Below are 16,536 nucleotides of genomic sequence, written 5' to 3'. Positions count from 1 at the left end.
AGATTCTGCCAGTTGTTTCTTCAAACTTTCGATTTCTACCTTATTTTAGCCCAGTGTTTTCTTTATATCCTTCATCTCTTTTGCCATATTTTCCCTGAACTTGTTGATTTGGTTTTTGAGTTGATCTAGCATATTTCTTTGAAAATCTTTGATTGTTTCATTAAAGTGAAACAATATCTCAATTGTATCTTAATTGAGGTGTAAGTTTATTCCTCTGGGCCATATGTTCGCTTTTTTCTAGCATAATTTATAGTTTTCTGTTGTCTAGGCATCTGGTTTCCTTGGTGTTCTACTTTCCTAATGCTGCCAAAATGCAAATCCCCAGAAATGGATTGGTTTTTATAAAAGGGGGTTTATTTGGTCAGACAGTTACAGTCTTAAGGCCATCAAGTGTCCAAAGCAATGAATCAACAATCGGGTACCTTCACTGGAGGATGGCCAATGGTGTCTGGAAAACCTGTTAGCTGGGAAAGCACAAGGCTGGCAACTGCTCTGGAGTTCTGGTTTCAAAATGGCTTTCTCCCAGGATGTTCCTCTCTAGGCTTCAGCTTCTCTCCAAAATGATACTCTCAGATGCTCTTGGGGAGTTTTTCCTCTCTTAGCTTCTCCAAAGCAAATGTCAGCTTTCAAAGGCCGTCTCCAAAATGTCTCTGTAAACTGTGGCTCCTCTCCCAGCTCCTGTGCATTCTTCAAAGTGTCCCTTTTGGCTGTAGCAAGCTCACTCCTTCCCTCTGAGCCTATATAGTGCCCCAGTGACCTAATGAAAGCCCACACTGAATGGGTGGGGCCATGCCTCCATGGAAACCATCCAATCAGTTATCACCCACAGTTAGGTGGGTCGCATCTCCATGGAAACAAAGAATTACAATCTAATCAACACTAATATGTCTGCCCACACAAGATTACATCAAAGATAATGGCATTTTGGGGGACACAATACATCCAAACCTGTACACTTGGTTACCCCAATCAGAATGGGGTTATACTCAGTTCTGAGTTTCCTTGAGGGTATATCTTAGAAGAATGACAGACTTTCCCGTGAAGCCTCTAGTTGCTATGCTTTGCATAACCTGCCAAGTAGGTGGCGCCTGTCAGCCCATTGCTCCCCATTGGTGCAAGGAGGTGTGACCCCCTAGTTTCTGTTTTGGCTGTTTTCCCCCAGGTTCTGGGGTCTGAGTACTGAAGGGGAGGCTGGCCCTAGAGCTCGGCCCCACCTCCTTTCTTTTATGGAAGATATACCTTCTAGGACTTATCTTCTGCATTTGAATTGCTCCTTTGTCTCTCTGACTCTGTTAACTCCACCCTGTCTGGGTCAGAATGCTATGAATCGAAAATGGCTGAAGCTCTCTCCACTGAGCCATTCAGGTTGAGAGAGAAAAAGAGAAAGAAAGCCCCCTTTCAAAACCAGTACACAGCCCCCCAGTTTTGCACATCTTTCAGAGAGAGCACCTGGTCTTCTGGGCTCCCTTTCTGGAGCACAGGAGTTTTTTGTCCCTTTAAAGTCAGTCATCTCTAAATGCCTCTGTCTGATTGTTAGGGGTTTGTCTATGTTTGTAGCTTGTATTCAGCACTTCACATTTGTTAAAACCCCTGTTGGAGCTGGGCTGAGATATATTCGCTTGCTCTGGGACTGCTGATTTATCCCACAGAGAGGTCCCATAGCTCAGCCTGCCATGGTGGGAGGGGGCTTCCAGTGCGATTCTGCAGTTTTTACTCACAGAATTTATTTTAGTTTGCTAATGCTGCTGGAATGCAAAACACCTGAGATGGACTAGCTTTTATAGAAGTAGGTTTATTCGGTTACAGTTACAGTCTTCAGGCCATAAAGTGTCCAAGGTAACACATCAGCAATCAAGTACCTTCACTGGAGGATGGCCAATGGTGTCCAGAAAACCTGTTTTAGCTAGGAAGGCACGTGGCTGGCGTCTGCACTAAAGTTCTAGTTTCAGAATGGCTTTCTCCCAGGACATTCCTCTCTAGGCTGCAGTTCCTCAAAAATGTGAGACTTAGTTACTTTTGGGGTATTTGTTCTCTCTTAGATTCTCCGGAGCAAGAGTCTGCTTTCAACGGCCATCTTCAAACTGTCTCTCATCTGCAGCTACTCTCTCAGCTTCTGTGCATTCTTCAAAGTGACCCTCTTGGCTGTAGCAAGCTCGCTGCTTCCATCTGAGTGTATACAGTGCTCTAGTAAACTAATCAAGGCTGAGGCTGAATGGGCAGGGCAACACCTCCATGGAAATTATCCAATTATCCAGTCATCACGTACAGTTTGGTGGGTCGCATCTCCATGGAAACACTCAAAGAATTACAATCTAATCAACATTGATACATCTGCCCACACAAGATTACATCATAGGTAATGGCATTTTGGGGGACATAATACATTCAAACCAGCAGAGTTTATGTGGCGATCTTAGTCATTCCACCGAGTCCAGGTTGATGTATGATGTGTGGACAGTTATGGTTGTCCCCAGCAGTTGTTCCAGATTATTTACTAGTTGTTCCTGGTTGTTTATTAGTTGCTCCAGGGGACTAACTCAAGGTTGGAAGTCTTTATTTCATGTTTCTCTGAACCACTGTCTAGCGTCCTTTCCTTTCAGCTTGAAGCACTCTCTTTAGCATTGCTCTATGGGAAGTCTAGTGGTGATGAACTCCCACAGCTTTTGTGATCTGGGAATATCTTAATCTCTCTCTAATTTTTGAAAGTAAATCTTGCTGGATATAAATTACTTTTTGGCAACTATTTTATTTCCACACTTCAAGTATTTCAACTCAGTGCCTTCCTGCTTCCATGGTTTCTGAAGATCAGTCTGCACTTATTCTAATTGGGACTTCCTTGTACACACCAAGTTGCTTTACTCTTGCAATTTCTGGAAATCTCTCCTTGTTCTTTGCATTGGACAGTTTGATCAATACATGACAGAGAGTATTTTCTTCAAGGTTATCCTGCTTTGTGTTCTCTGGGCTTCAAAACTCTGTCCTTGTCCCTGGTCTGTTTGATTAACATGGGTCTAGGGATGGTTATCTTTATGTTCATCCTGTTTGGAGTTTTCTTGGGTTCCTGAATGTGCATATTTTCATCCTTTTTTAAATTTGGGAAGTTTTCTGCCATGATTTCTTTGATTAATCCTCTGCTCCATTCTCTTTCTTCTCCTGGGACTCCAAAATGTATAGTGATAAGCTTCTTGATGTCCTATAGGGTCTTGAGCTCTGTTCACCTTTTTCATTTTTTCTGCTTTCTGCTCCTCCTGAATCATTTTAATTGTGTTGTCTTCAAGTTTCATTTTTCTTTTGCCAGCTCCAATCTTCTGTTCAAATCCTCTATTTTCATTTTCATTTCAGTTATTGTGGTCTTCAACTTCATTATTTCTGTTTGGTTCCTTTAAAAAATTTCTGTTTATTGAGATTCTTGTATTGTTCACTCTTCATTTTCCGGATATCCCTTAGTTCTTTCTCCGTGTTTTCCTTTATCTTCTTGAGTATGTTGAAGAATATGTTCTTAAAGTCTTTGTATATTATATTCAAAGTCTATTCTTTGTTGATGGTTTCTGGATTTTTAAGTTGTTCCTTTGGATGGGCTATCAATTCCTGTTTGTCTTGTGAATCTTCTGCTGTACATTGTACATTTTAGTGTTGTAATGTGTTACTTCTGGGATTTAGTCCCTGAGCTGTTTGTTCTTTAAGTTTGTATCCTCTTAGTGATATGACAGAAGTGCCAGGACCTAACAAAATAAACCAAGGCACAAAACATCTCTCAGTCTTTGCAAATTGGTTCTGCATTTGCTGGGGGTCTCCTTCTGAGTTTAGCCCTCCCATCAAGATCAGCCCAAGGTTAAGAAGAAAGAATAGGGTCTTCTCTTGATTTTCTGAGTCCGAGTCTTGTCCTAGGCTTGTGCTACCTCTTGGTCTTCAGACTTCCCCTCTTTACAGTAATTCCAATGCTCCCCTTGACTCTCTTTAAAATATACTTTCCCTACCTCTAGGGTGCTCTATTGCATTTCTTAAAGCTAGCATTCTTTTGCAGCAGGCCACCATAACTTATTTATTTCTTCGATCACTTTAGCCCTCTTATGGAGATCAGCCCAAGACAACAGTCAAGTGCAGGATCCTCAGTCTTTTCTAAGCCTTTACCTCGTCCTGGGCTTGTGCTTGCTCCTTGCCCTAGAAATTTTCCCCTTTTCAGAAATCTGAATGTCCTTCCCTATGGGGTGGTGCGCTATTTTATGTCTTAAAGCTGGTGATCCTTTGTCTAGGCTATTTTAACTTAATTGTTTCTTACAGTACTTAACTTGTCTGCAAGCTATTTTTGCCTGTAAAGACAAGTTCTGGTGGGTAAGACAGAGACAAATGTCCTTGTTCTGTCTTTCAGGCCACTACCTAAGAGACTGGCATTGAAATACAGGTATCCCAGAATGCGCATAGGTATTAATCTGCTCCCTCTGGAACAGGGCCAGGGACTCACAACAGAAGCACAAAAGGGGTCTATACTCTATCCTGGACAGGGTGGGGGAGATGTCAGGAAGGGGCAGCACAGGCTTCCACCATTTTTAAAGGTGTGTTTTCTGATTTGGCAACTGTCCAGTGGTGCAACCCTTTAAACGTTTTCCAGAGTTTTGAGGAAGATGGCTCTGCCAGGTTTTGACAGTTTGCATTTCTCATTTGAATGTACCATTCTTACCCGAAATTCTGTGGTAAAGTCAACATTTCTCCCAACATTAAAACTTCTGCACAATTAACAGTCGAAGGATCATCTCTCATGAGTTGGTTAAAGAGATCTCCTGTAGCAACAGAAAAACATAAAATTCTAACATCTATCTTGCAAATAAGTTTTATTTACATAAATTTCTGGAAGAGTTACTTAAAATCTAATTTCCAATTTTTAACACAACAAATGCATCCAAAAAAAATCTGGTCTTACTGAAAGAAAAGGAATACTACATAAAGGAAGGTAAAGTAAGTCATGAGATATAAAATATATGAAAAAAGACTCAATAATTATAAATTTATGGCATCCTAATAACGTACATGGATCATGTTTTAATATATTATGAAAAGGAATGTATATTTAGTTAAATTAAAAGTTTCTTGTTGCTATGGGATATCAACAGTGTCTTGACTAAACAGATTGTGAGTATGGACTGTTACTCATATGGCCACCATTTACATGGTACTAAAATAGATAAGTGATCCAGCAAAGGGCTAGCATAAGATTGGAAAACCTAGGCTTATTCCAAGGACAAGCAGGCAATGAAGGTTTCAGCTTTTACACAGGTATAAGTAAGACAAAGAATATACCATACCAGGTAAGTCTTTTTCTTCACAAGTCACTGGAATATTGGTGAATAAAGTAGGCTTAGTCAACCGCATCACTGTGAATTAAGAAAGTGAAAACAAACGAACAAAACATTAATACTAACTTGGGCTAGTATTCTCAGGTTGTGTGACTGAGAAATTAAGAATTAACAAATGATTATGATTAATGAATCATTGTTCTTTTCTTTCTGTATTGTAGAATACCAAAAGTTAATACCTGATATTACTGAAATTCAACTAGTCTCAACCTGGTGTATACTTAGTATTGTAATAGTTATTCTAGCCTAGTCTTAGCCCTGCTTATACCCCCCAACCCCCTAAATAAGACTTTGTCTGAATTTTAAACAGATTCATGGACTGATGGCTCGTAACCATCAGCTCGTTCCTCTTTAGCATGTGTTGCATCTCCAGTTGCTTTTCCAGAACTACTATCTTCACCGTGAAGCTCCATGACTTTTCTCAATTCAAACTTGGGCTTCTTCAGCATTTTTACTTTTCTAACAAACACATCATGGAGAAGATAAATAGATTGGCAAGCCTTTTCTTTGTCTTTACCAATGCTTTCTGGAATCAATTTACTGACCATTTCTTTCAAGACATTTGTCTGCATGACTTCCATCATCTTTCTCCTGATTTGGCGGACCTGCTGGTGCTGAGTTTAAGAGGTCTTCCGAATCTGATTGTTGCTTTTTTGGTAAAACCAACACAGAAAAGACAAAGCAAATAACCATTGGTAGTTTTGATACTGACATGAGCTTCAATCACGGTCTGCCATTTTTTTTTTTTTTTCATTTTTATTGAGATTGTTCAGATACCATACAATTATCCAAAGATCCAAAGTGTACAATCACTTGCCCCTGGGTACCCTCATACAGCTGTGCATCCATCACCACACTTAATTTTTGTTCAATTTTTAGAAACTTTTCATTACTCCAGACAAGAAATAAACTGAAAGATGAAAAAAGAAAAAAAGAAAAGGAAACTCTAATCCTCCCCTATCCCTAACCAACCCCTCTCAATTGTTGACTCCTAGTATTGATATAGTACGTTTGTTACTGTTTATGAAAAAATGTTGAACTACTACTAACTGTAGTATATAGTTTGTAATAGGTATATAGTTCTTCCCTATATGCCCCTCTATTATTAACTTCTAATTGTATTGTCATACATTTGTTCTGGTTCATGAAGTGATTTCTAGTATTTGTACAGTTGATCATGGACATTGCCCACCATAGGATTCAGTTTTATACATTTCCATCTTTTGACCTCCAACTTTCCTTCTGGTGACATATATGACTCTGAGCTTCCCCTTTCCACCTCATTCACACACCATTTGGCGCTGTTAGTTATTCTCACATCTTGCTACCAACACCCCTGTTCATTTCCAAACATTTAAGTTCATCCTAATTGAACATTCTGCTCATACTAAGCAAGAGCATCTACATTTCTTCCACAAGGCAGGAAGGAGAGTCAAAGAAGGTAGAGAGGCAAAAGAAAGACGAAACAAAAAAAAAAATGACAGCTAGGAAGCAGCAAAAGGAAAAATAACCTTAAATCAAAGTAGAATAAAGAATCAGACAATACCAGCAATGTCAAGTGTCTAACATGCCTCCCCTATTCCCCCCTTATCTGCATTCACCTTGGTATATCACCTTTGTTACATTAAAGGAAGCATAATACAATGATTCTATTAGTTACAGTCTCTAGTTTATGCTGATTGCATCCCTCCCCCAGTGCCTCCCCATTTTTAACACCTTGCAAGGTTGACATTTGCTTGTTCTCCCTCGTAAAAGAACATATTTGTACATTTTATCACAATTGTTGAATACTCTAGATTTCACCAAGTTACACAGACTGGGGGGTCTGCCATTTTTTGACCATGGAACACATTTTGTCATGGGTAAGATCCATGCCACAGAAGTTGGTTAGTTTTTGCCCTGCACATCCTCAGTAACTAGCTTGAATTTTCTAAATGCAACTTCATCATTTTGCAGATGAGCGAGGCTCACTTCAAAAACAAGACCCTTAAGGCCATCGGATGCAATTTTGGTTCCTTGAGTCCTTGTAACTAGTGTTTTCCCAATATTTCTTATATTAAACATTGCTGGTGCTTTCACATCATACCAATCTTTCTTAGAAAATGGGTCAACTACTTTTTTTCTTGGCTCCTTTTTTGCCACCTTTTGTAAGGGCGCTTGTTCTTGCCAACTGCCATGGTGCTTCTCCAGCCCTGCTTATACTTTTGTAACGGTTATTCTAGCCTAGTCTCACCCTTATTTACACCTACTGTAATGGTTATTCTAGCCTGGGCTCAGCCTTGTGTATACTTACTATTGTAATGGTTATTCTAGTTCAGTCTCAGCTCTGTTTATAATTGATATTGTAATAATAACAACTCTATCTCCACTTGTTTGAAACCATAAAACCCTAAACTTCTTAGACCACCTGATCTCCTGCTTCATGCATAGCAATAAACTTTTTTTCTGTTTGAAACCCAGGTGTTATGGATTGGCTGTTATGTGCATCAGGCAGAGAACTCCTGATTTGTTCTATATGAGTTGTATGGTATTCATCAATTTTATACTAGTATAATTTATAACCTAAATATTTCCTTAACTAAATGTAATACTAGATACTCTCTAAGATTACTACACATCAATACTTACTAAAAATGTTTATATGTAACAAAAAGAAGGGTATGCCTTTTTACATGAGAAAAATGAGTTAGAAAAGTTTTGCTTTTATTCACAACCTGATGAATTATAAGAATTGTGTGTATATATAATACTTGCTTCTTATAGAAAAACTGGAAAATAAAAGAAATTTTAAAACTTAAGGTATATTAAGAGCATTAGATTTTTGTTCTAGTTTGCTAATGCTGCCGGAATGCAAAACACCAGAGATGGATTGGCTTTTATAAAAGGGGGTTTATTTGGTTACACAGTTACAGTCTTAAGGCCATAAAGTGTCCAAGGTAACGTCAGCAATTGGGTACCATACTGGAGGATGGCCAATGATGTCTGGAAAACCTCTGTTAGCTGGGAAGGCACGTGGCTGGTGTCTGCTTTGAAGTTCTGGTTTCAAAATGGCTTTCTCCCAGGACATTCCTTTCTAGGCTGCAGTTCTTCAAAAATGTCACTTTTAGTTGCACTTGGGATATTTGTCCTCTCAGTTTCTACGGAGCAAGAGTCAGCTTTCAACAGCCATCTTCAAACTGTCTCTCATCTGCACCTCCTGTGCTTTATTCAAAGTGTCCCTCTTGGCTGTAGCTCCTCTTCAAAAGTTCACTCTCAGCTGCACTGTGTTCCCTCTGTCCGTCAGCTCATTTATACGGCTCCACTGACTCAACTTAGACCCACCACAAATGGGCGGAGCAACACCTCTATGGAAATTATCCAATCAAACTCATCACTCACAGCTGGGTGAGGTGCATCTCCAAATAAACATTCAAAGCATTACAATCTAATTAACACTGATAACGTCTGCCCACACAAGATTACATCAAAGATAACGGCGTTGGGGGGGACATAATACATTCAAACCGGCACAATTTTTTAAAAAAAATCTTGAGTGATTTCACTATAAGCATTATCAACAAAATATTAACCAATATTAGCATGTCAAGGAACAAATTTAGGAGCAATATTTTGAATATGAAACAATTTTATGCCAAAAGGATCTTTGTCATCTTTATTCCTCAGTTATAATCACTGGCCACTGGCAGTTCAGTAAGAATTCCTTAAAGTAACATTAAGGAGATGTGTGTAGAAATTAGTAAAATATCAATGAGTAATTATCGATTAGTATTACTTATATGGAGATGACTAATAGTAATCATAATATCAATAGCAATTAATGTTAATAGTAATATCAATTAGAATTACTAACATTAATTAGTAAAATTAATGTACAGGTTTACATAACTGCAACCAAAATGAAGGTTTTTTCCTGGGTTTTATCTAGAAAATAAAAAAATTTAAATGAGCTTCGGAAATAAATGGGAAAAATGAGGAAGAACTGTATTAATCATATATTTAACCACTCTTAATTGACTTATTAATGCAAGATATATAAACCAATATATTGAACAGTAAAAAGAAAAACTATTAGGACACAGCAAACAATTTAACCAAAAAAGAACTACTCATTAATTATAAATGACTAGGACAACTGGTTAGGTATCTGGGAAAAACAAAATTTAATTTATAAATTGATATCAAATATCAAATAAATTTCACATGTATCAGAGAGTTAAATAGGCAGAAATTAAGCCACAGAAAACTACAAAAAGTGAAAGTGAGTATTTATTAACTTTCTCATGAGGGGAAGACATTTTAATTGTTTAAAATTTTTCTTAAATTATTTCTAAAGACTGACATTTAGCCACAAAGTAAAGACAAGCACATACAGAATTGTACATCATACAAAATTGTATAACTTTCCAGAAATTCTATCATAGAAGGCTATTTTGTTATTCTCAGTTAAAAGTGATCGTTCAAACAAAAAACAAAAAATTTAATGAGAAATAGATCTAAATTGTCACTTGAAAATATAAATGGTACTCACTGGCATTTATAGAAATGTATCATCTAATCATTATTTAATTATTAAAAGAACTCATATCAGATTTAGTGCCTTTCTCATTGTAGTCTCAGCCTAAATGTCACCTTTTTTTTCAGAAAAGAAATAACTGGTCATCCTGTTTCCCTCATAGCACTCTGTATTTATCATGAACTGTCTTTCTTTACATATTTGTTTGTTTATATCTCCCCAAATTCTATGAGGTCTAGTCCCTTATGTATTCATGTTTAGCTTTATAGTCTCAGTTCCTGAAACAGGGTCTCTTGCAACAGTATATTCTACAAATCTTTGCTGAACGAAAGAATTACCACCCCACCAAAGTCTTCATGTAACTACCATTATTTTGAAGGTACAAATCTCATTAACTGAGACCAGTAAACAACCTCTTATATTAAGTAGCTGCCTTCACAAATAGTCAATGAATGCTTAACATTTAAGTCACCTTATATAGCATTTATCAGTGCCAAGTATTGCACTAAACTCTTCATAAGTATAACATACTTAATTCACATGAATACTCTACAAAGTTGGTATTATTGTTAATTATTCCCATTATACAGATGGGATACTGATGCCTGATGAGGGGAATTTGGATATGAAGGACTATACAACACAAAAATGGAATAATCTAGACTTTGATCCAGGAGCATTCACTTTCTGTTTGAAAATAATTCTCTACATTAATTATTAACTAAAGCCTGGGGTCATAAATCTGGAACATCATGCCTTATGAGAAACATCCTATGAGAATTCAAAGTAAGACTCTATTCCAAATAGAATATTAACTAGATATAGATCAATGATGTGCGGGTGAAGCAACTGGGGAGGTGTTTCTGACTTTTCCCTTCACTCTCATTTTTAATTGGTAAAATATTAAAATTATTAAGTACAACCTGAAGGGAATAAAAAGGTGCCCAAAAAATGATATAAGGGAGAGTTTCTCCCACAGGCTAAATATCTAAGACTCCAAATTCACTTTTTAAAATATTTTTTCTTCATTTGAGAGGCTGTGGGTTTACAGAACAATCATGCATAAAATACAGGATTCCCATATACCACCCCACCACCACCACCTTGCATTGGTGTAATGGTACTAGTAAAGTCCATGGTTTAACGTAGGGTTCCCTGTTTGAATAGTGTAGTTCCATGGATTTTTAAAAAATTTTTTATTCTGTAGCCATATATTCATTTAACATTTCCCCTTTTAATTATATTCAGATACACATTTCAATGTTGTTAACTTCATTTGCAATATTGTGCTACCATCACCATCATCCATTACCAAAAAATGTCCATCATTCCAAATAGGAACCCTGTACATTTTAAGCTTAACTTCCCATTCCCTATTTGCACTCCATCCCCTGGTAACATATATTCTGGCTCTTTACTCTGAGTTGGATTATTCTAATTGCTTCAAATCTGTGAGAACATATAGTATCTGTCTTTTGTGCCTGGCTTTTTCACAACATGATGTCTTCAAGTTTCATCCATGTTGTCATATGTATCAGGACTTTATTTCTTTTTACAGTTGAATAATATTCCAATGTATGTATATGCCTCACTTTATTTATCCATTCATCAGTTGATGGACATTTGTGTTGCTTCCATCTTTTGACAATTGTGAATAATATTGCTATGAATACCAGTGTGCAAATATCTGTTGGAATCCCTGTTTTCAATTCTAGTGGGATTTCTGGGTCATATGGTAGTTCTGCACTTAAGTTTTGTGAGGAACCATGAAACTGTATTCCATAGTGGCTGCAACATTTTGTACTGCCACCAGCAATGAGTAAGTATTCCTATTTCTCCACATCCTCTCCAACACTTGTTCTTTTTCTTTTTTTTTTAATAGCAGTCATGCTAATGGGTGTGAAATGGTCTCTCATTGTGGTTTTGATTTTCATATCCCTAATGGCTAATGATGTTGGCATATTTTCATGTGCTTTCTGGCCATTTATACATCTTCTTTGGAGCACTGTCTGTTCAGGTCTTTTGCCCATTAACCCTTTATCGGATATGTGGTTTCCAAATATTTTCTCCCATTGTGTTGGCTGTTGTTGTACTTTCATGATAAAGTCCTCTGAGTTGCAAAAGTTTTTAATTTTGATGAGGTCCCATTTATCTATTTTTCTTTTTTTTCTTTTGTTGCCTGTGCTTTGGGTGCAAAGTGTAAGAAACCAATGCCTAACACAAGGTCCTGGAAATGGTTCCCTACATTTTCTTCTAGGAGTCTGAAAAGTTTTAGCTCTTATATCTAGGTCTTCAATTCATTTTGAGTTAATTTTTGTATCTGGGGTGAGGTATCCATTTTTCTGAAAATGGAGATACAGTTTTCCTAGCACTATTTATAGAAGAAACTATTTTCCCCAATTGTGTGGTCTTTTCCCCTTGTCAAAAATCAGTTGGCCATAAATGAAGGCTGATTTTTGATCTCTCAATTCAATTCCATTCCCCATTAATTCTTGTTTCACCTCTTAAGAAATCAAATCTTAACAAACCAAAAGAAAATATGTTCTCAAAGGACTACTGAAACTTGTTTAAACTGCCTTTGAGTTCACTCAAACATGTGACCACTCATTTGCTTATGGGTTCAAACTTTCATTAAGTATGAAAGTCTTATAAAGTTTAGTTTTTGCTAATCCTATGGTTCTTTAGGAGACAGAGAGTGGTGGTGGTAAGGACCAACCCGCCATTAAAAAATGATCCTAAATTAGTACTGAAAATATCTGTTTTCTTCATACATTCAGTAAGGGTAAAAAGTAGTTGGTAGGAAATATCATTTTGGGGACTCAAAGAATATTATTATGAAGCACAACCTATTATACTGAAGATTCTTAATCACCAACTGAAGAAGGTGAGTTAAATGACATACACTATCCCATTCCTTGAATATTTTAATTAACTAGGATTTCACTATAGCTGTCTAGAAAGAAGACAATCCAAAGCATTCCAATATCAATCAGAGATCTAAAACTCAATGTTTCCTATCTTATAATGAATTACTGGACTTCAAAAATAAACATAATGTTGGCTAGAAAAGACTAAATAAATATATAATTAAGGTTTAATAAGAAAGCACTGGTGATTAAACAGTAATCTTGTATCCAGACTTGAATGTTAAAACTGGTTTTGGGGAGGCGGGGCAAGATGGCAGACTGGTGAGCTGTATGTTTTAGTTACTCCTCCAGGAAAGTAGGTAGAAAGCCAGGAACTGCATGGACTGGACACCACAGAGCAATCTGACTTTGGGCATACTTCATACAACACTCATGAAAACGTGGAACTGCTGAGATCAGCGAAATCTGTAAGTTTTTGCGGCCAGGGGACCTGTGCCCCTCCCGGGCAGGCTCAGTCCCGGGGGAGGAGGGGCTGTCAGCTCTGGGAAGGAGAAGGGAGAACTGCAGTGGCAGCCCTTATCGGAAACTCATTCTACTGATCCAAACTCCAACCATAGATAGACTGAGACCAGACACCAGAGAATCTGAGAGCAGCCAGCCCAGCAGAGAGGAGACAGGCATAGAAAAAAAACAACACGAAAATCTCCAAAATAAAAGCGGAGGATTTTTGGAGTTCTGGTGAACATAGAAAGGGGAAGGGCCCTGAGGCGCATATGCAAATCCCGAAGAAAAGCTGATCTCTCTGCCCTGTGGACCTTTCCTTAATGGCCCTGGTTGCTTTGTCTCTTAGCATTTCAATAACCCATTAGATCTCTGAGGAGGGCCCCTTTTTTTTTGTTTGTTTTTGTTTTTTTTGTTTGCTTTTTTTTTTTTAATCCTTTTTTCTTTTTCTAAAACAATTACTCTAAGAAGCCCAATACAGAAAGCTTCAAAGACTTGCTATTTGGGCAGGTCAAGTCAAGAGCAGAACTAGGAGAGCTCTGAGACAAAACGCAATAATCCAGTGGCTGAGAAAATTCACTAAACACCACAACTTCCCAAGAAAAGGGGGGTGTCTGCTCACAGCCATCATCCTGGTGGACAGGAAACACTCCTGCCCATCGCCAGCCCCATAGCCCAGAGCTGCCCCAGACAACCCAGTGTGATGGAAGTGCTTCAAATAACAGGCACACACCACAAAACTGGGCGTGGACATTAGCCTTCCCTGCAACCTCAGCTGATTGTCCCAGAGTTGGGAAGGTAGAGCAGTGTGAATTAACAAAGCCCCATTCAGCCATCATTTCAGCAGACTGGGAGCCTCCCTACACAGCCCAGCAGCCCAGAACTGCCCTGGGGGGACGGCACTCACCTGTGACATAGCACAGTCATCCCTCAACAGAGGACCCGGGGTGCACGGCCTGGAAGAGGGGCCCACTTGCAAGTCTCAGGAGCCATACGCCAATACCAAGGACTTGTGGGTCAGTGGCAGAGACAAACTGTGGCAGGACTGAACTGAAGGATTAGACTATTGCAGCAGCTTTAAAACTCTAGGATCACCAAGGAGATTTGATTGTTAGAGCCACCCCCCCCTCCCTGACTGCCCAGAAACTCGCCCCATATACAGGGCAGGCAACACCAACTACACACGCAAGCTTGGTACACAAATTGGACCCCACAAGACTCACTCCCCCACTCACCAAAAAGGCTAAGCAGGGGAGAACTGGCTTGTGGAGAACAGGTGGCTCGTGGACGCCACCTGCTGGTTAGTTAGAGAAAGTGTACCCCACGAAGCTGTAGATCTGATAAATTAGAGATAAGGACTTCAATTGGTCTACAAATCCTAAAACAACCCTATCAAGTTCAGCAAATGCCACGAGGCCAAAAACAACAGAAAATTATAAAGCATATGAAAAAACCAGACGATATGGATAACCCAAGCCCAAGCACCCAAATCAAAAGACCAGAAGAGACACAGAACATAGAGCAGCTACTCAAAGAACTAAAGATGAACAATGAGACCATAGTACGGGAGATAAAGGAAATCAAGAAGACGCTAGAAGAGCATAAAGAAGACATTGCAAGACTAAATAAAAAAATGGATGATCTTATGGAAATTAAAGAAACTGTTGACCAAATTAAAAAGATTCTGGACACTCATAGTACAAGACTAGAGGAAGTTGAACAACGAATCAGTGACCTGGAAGATGACAGAATGGAAAATGAAAGCATAAAAGAAAGAATGGGGAAAAAAATTGAAAAAATCGAAATGGACCTCAGGGATATGATAGATTATATGAAACGTCCGAATATAAGACTCATTGGTGTCCCAGAAGGGGAAGAAAAGGGTAAAGGTCTAGGAAGAGTATTCAAAGAAATTGTTGGGGAAAACTTCCCAAATCTTCTAAACAACATAAATACACAAATCATAAATGCTCAGCGAACTCCAAATAGAATAAATCCAAATAAACCCACTCCGAGACATATATTGATCACACTATCAAACACAGAAGAGAAGGAGCAAGTTCTGAAAGCAGAAAGAGAAAAGCAATTCACCACATACAAAGGAAACAGCATAAGACTAAGTAGTGACTACTCAGCAGCCACCATAGAGGCCAGAAGGCAGTGGCACGATATATTTAAAATTCTGAGTGAGAAAAATTTCCAGCCAAGAATACTTTATCCAGCAAAGCTCTCCTTCAAATTTGAGGGAGAGCTTAAATTTTTCACAGACAAACAAATGCTGAGAGAATTTGCTAACAAGAGACCTGCCCTACTGGAGATACTCAAGGGAGCCCTACACACAGAGAAACAAAGAAAGGAGAGAGAGACTTGGAGAAAGGTTCAGTACTAAAGAGATTCGGTATGGGTACAATAAAAGATATTAATAGAGAGAGGGGAAAAATATGACAAACATAAACCAAAGGATAAGATGGCTGATTCAAGAAATGCCTTCATGGTTATAACGTTGAATGTAAATGGATTAAACTCCCCAATTAAAAGATATAGATTCGCAGAATGGATCAAAAAAAATGAACCATCAATATGTTGCATACAAGAGACTCATCTTAGACACAGGGACACAAAGAAACTGAAAGTGAAAGGATGGAAAAAAAATATTTCATGCAAGCTACAGCCAAAAGAAAGCAGGTGTAGCAATATTAATCTCAGATAAAATAGACTTCAAATGCAGGGATGTTTTGAGAGACAAAGAAGGCCACTACATACTAATGAAAAGGGGCAATTCAGCAAGAAGAAATAACAATCGTAAATGTCTATGCACCCAATCAAGGTGCCATAAAATACATGAGAGAAACACTGGCAAAACTAAAGGAAGCAATTGATGTTTCCACAATAATTGTGGGAGACTTCAACACATCACTCTCTCCTATATATAGATCAACCAGACAGAAGACCAAGAAGGAAATTGAAAACCTAAACAATCTGATAAATGAATTAGATTTAACAGACATATACAGGACATTACATCCCAAATCACCAGGATACACATACTTTTCTAGTGCTCATGGAACTTTCTCCAGAATAGATCATATGCTGGGACATAAAACAAGCCTCAATAAATTTAAAAACATTGAAATTATTCAAAGCACATTCTCTGACCACAAGGGAATACAATTAGAAGTCAATCACCATCAGAGACTTAGAAAATTCACAAATACCTGGAGGTTAAACAACACACTCCTAAACAATCAGTGGGTTAAAGAAGAAATAGCAAGAGAAATTGCTAAATATATAGAGACGAATGAAA

The 16,536-nt window shown here is 38.2% G+C and overlaps 1 protein-coding gene across 5 annotated transcripts in view; it reads right to left on the bottom strand.

Moving 5' to 3' along the window:
* The window catches only part of TRAPPC13 (trafficking protein particle complex 13), a 71,873-nt gene that overhangs the window by 36,304 nt on the left and 19,033 nt on the right, over nucleotides 1-16,536 (bottom strand). For all 5 annotated transcript variants that reach the window (XM_037801054.1, XM_037801055.1, XM_037801056.1 and 2 more), the window contains 2 exons: nucleotides 5,301-5,369; nucleotides 4,679-4,778 (listed from right to left, as the gene is read on the bottom strand). In XM_037801054.1, the coding sequence (XP_037656982.1) occupies nucleotides 4,679-4,778; nucleotides 5,301-5,369 (169 nt within the window). The remainder of the gene's footprint in view (nucleotides 1-4,678; nucleotides 4,779-5,300; nucleotides 5,370-16,536) is intronic.

This window comes from Choloepus didactylus, chromosome 13 (assembly GCF_015220235.1).
Source record: "Choloepus didactylus isolate mChoDid1 chromosome 13, mChoDid1.pri, whole genome shotgun sequence".
In the NCBI taxonomy this organism is placed as follows: Eukaryota; Metazoa; Chordata; class Mammalia; order Pilosa; family Megalonychidae; genus Choloepus; species Choloepus didactylus.
The sequence above is the reverse complement of the archived record's forward strand: the minus strand, read 5'-3'. Positions and strand labels throughout refer to the sequence as shown.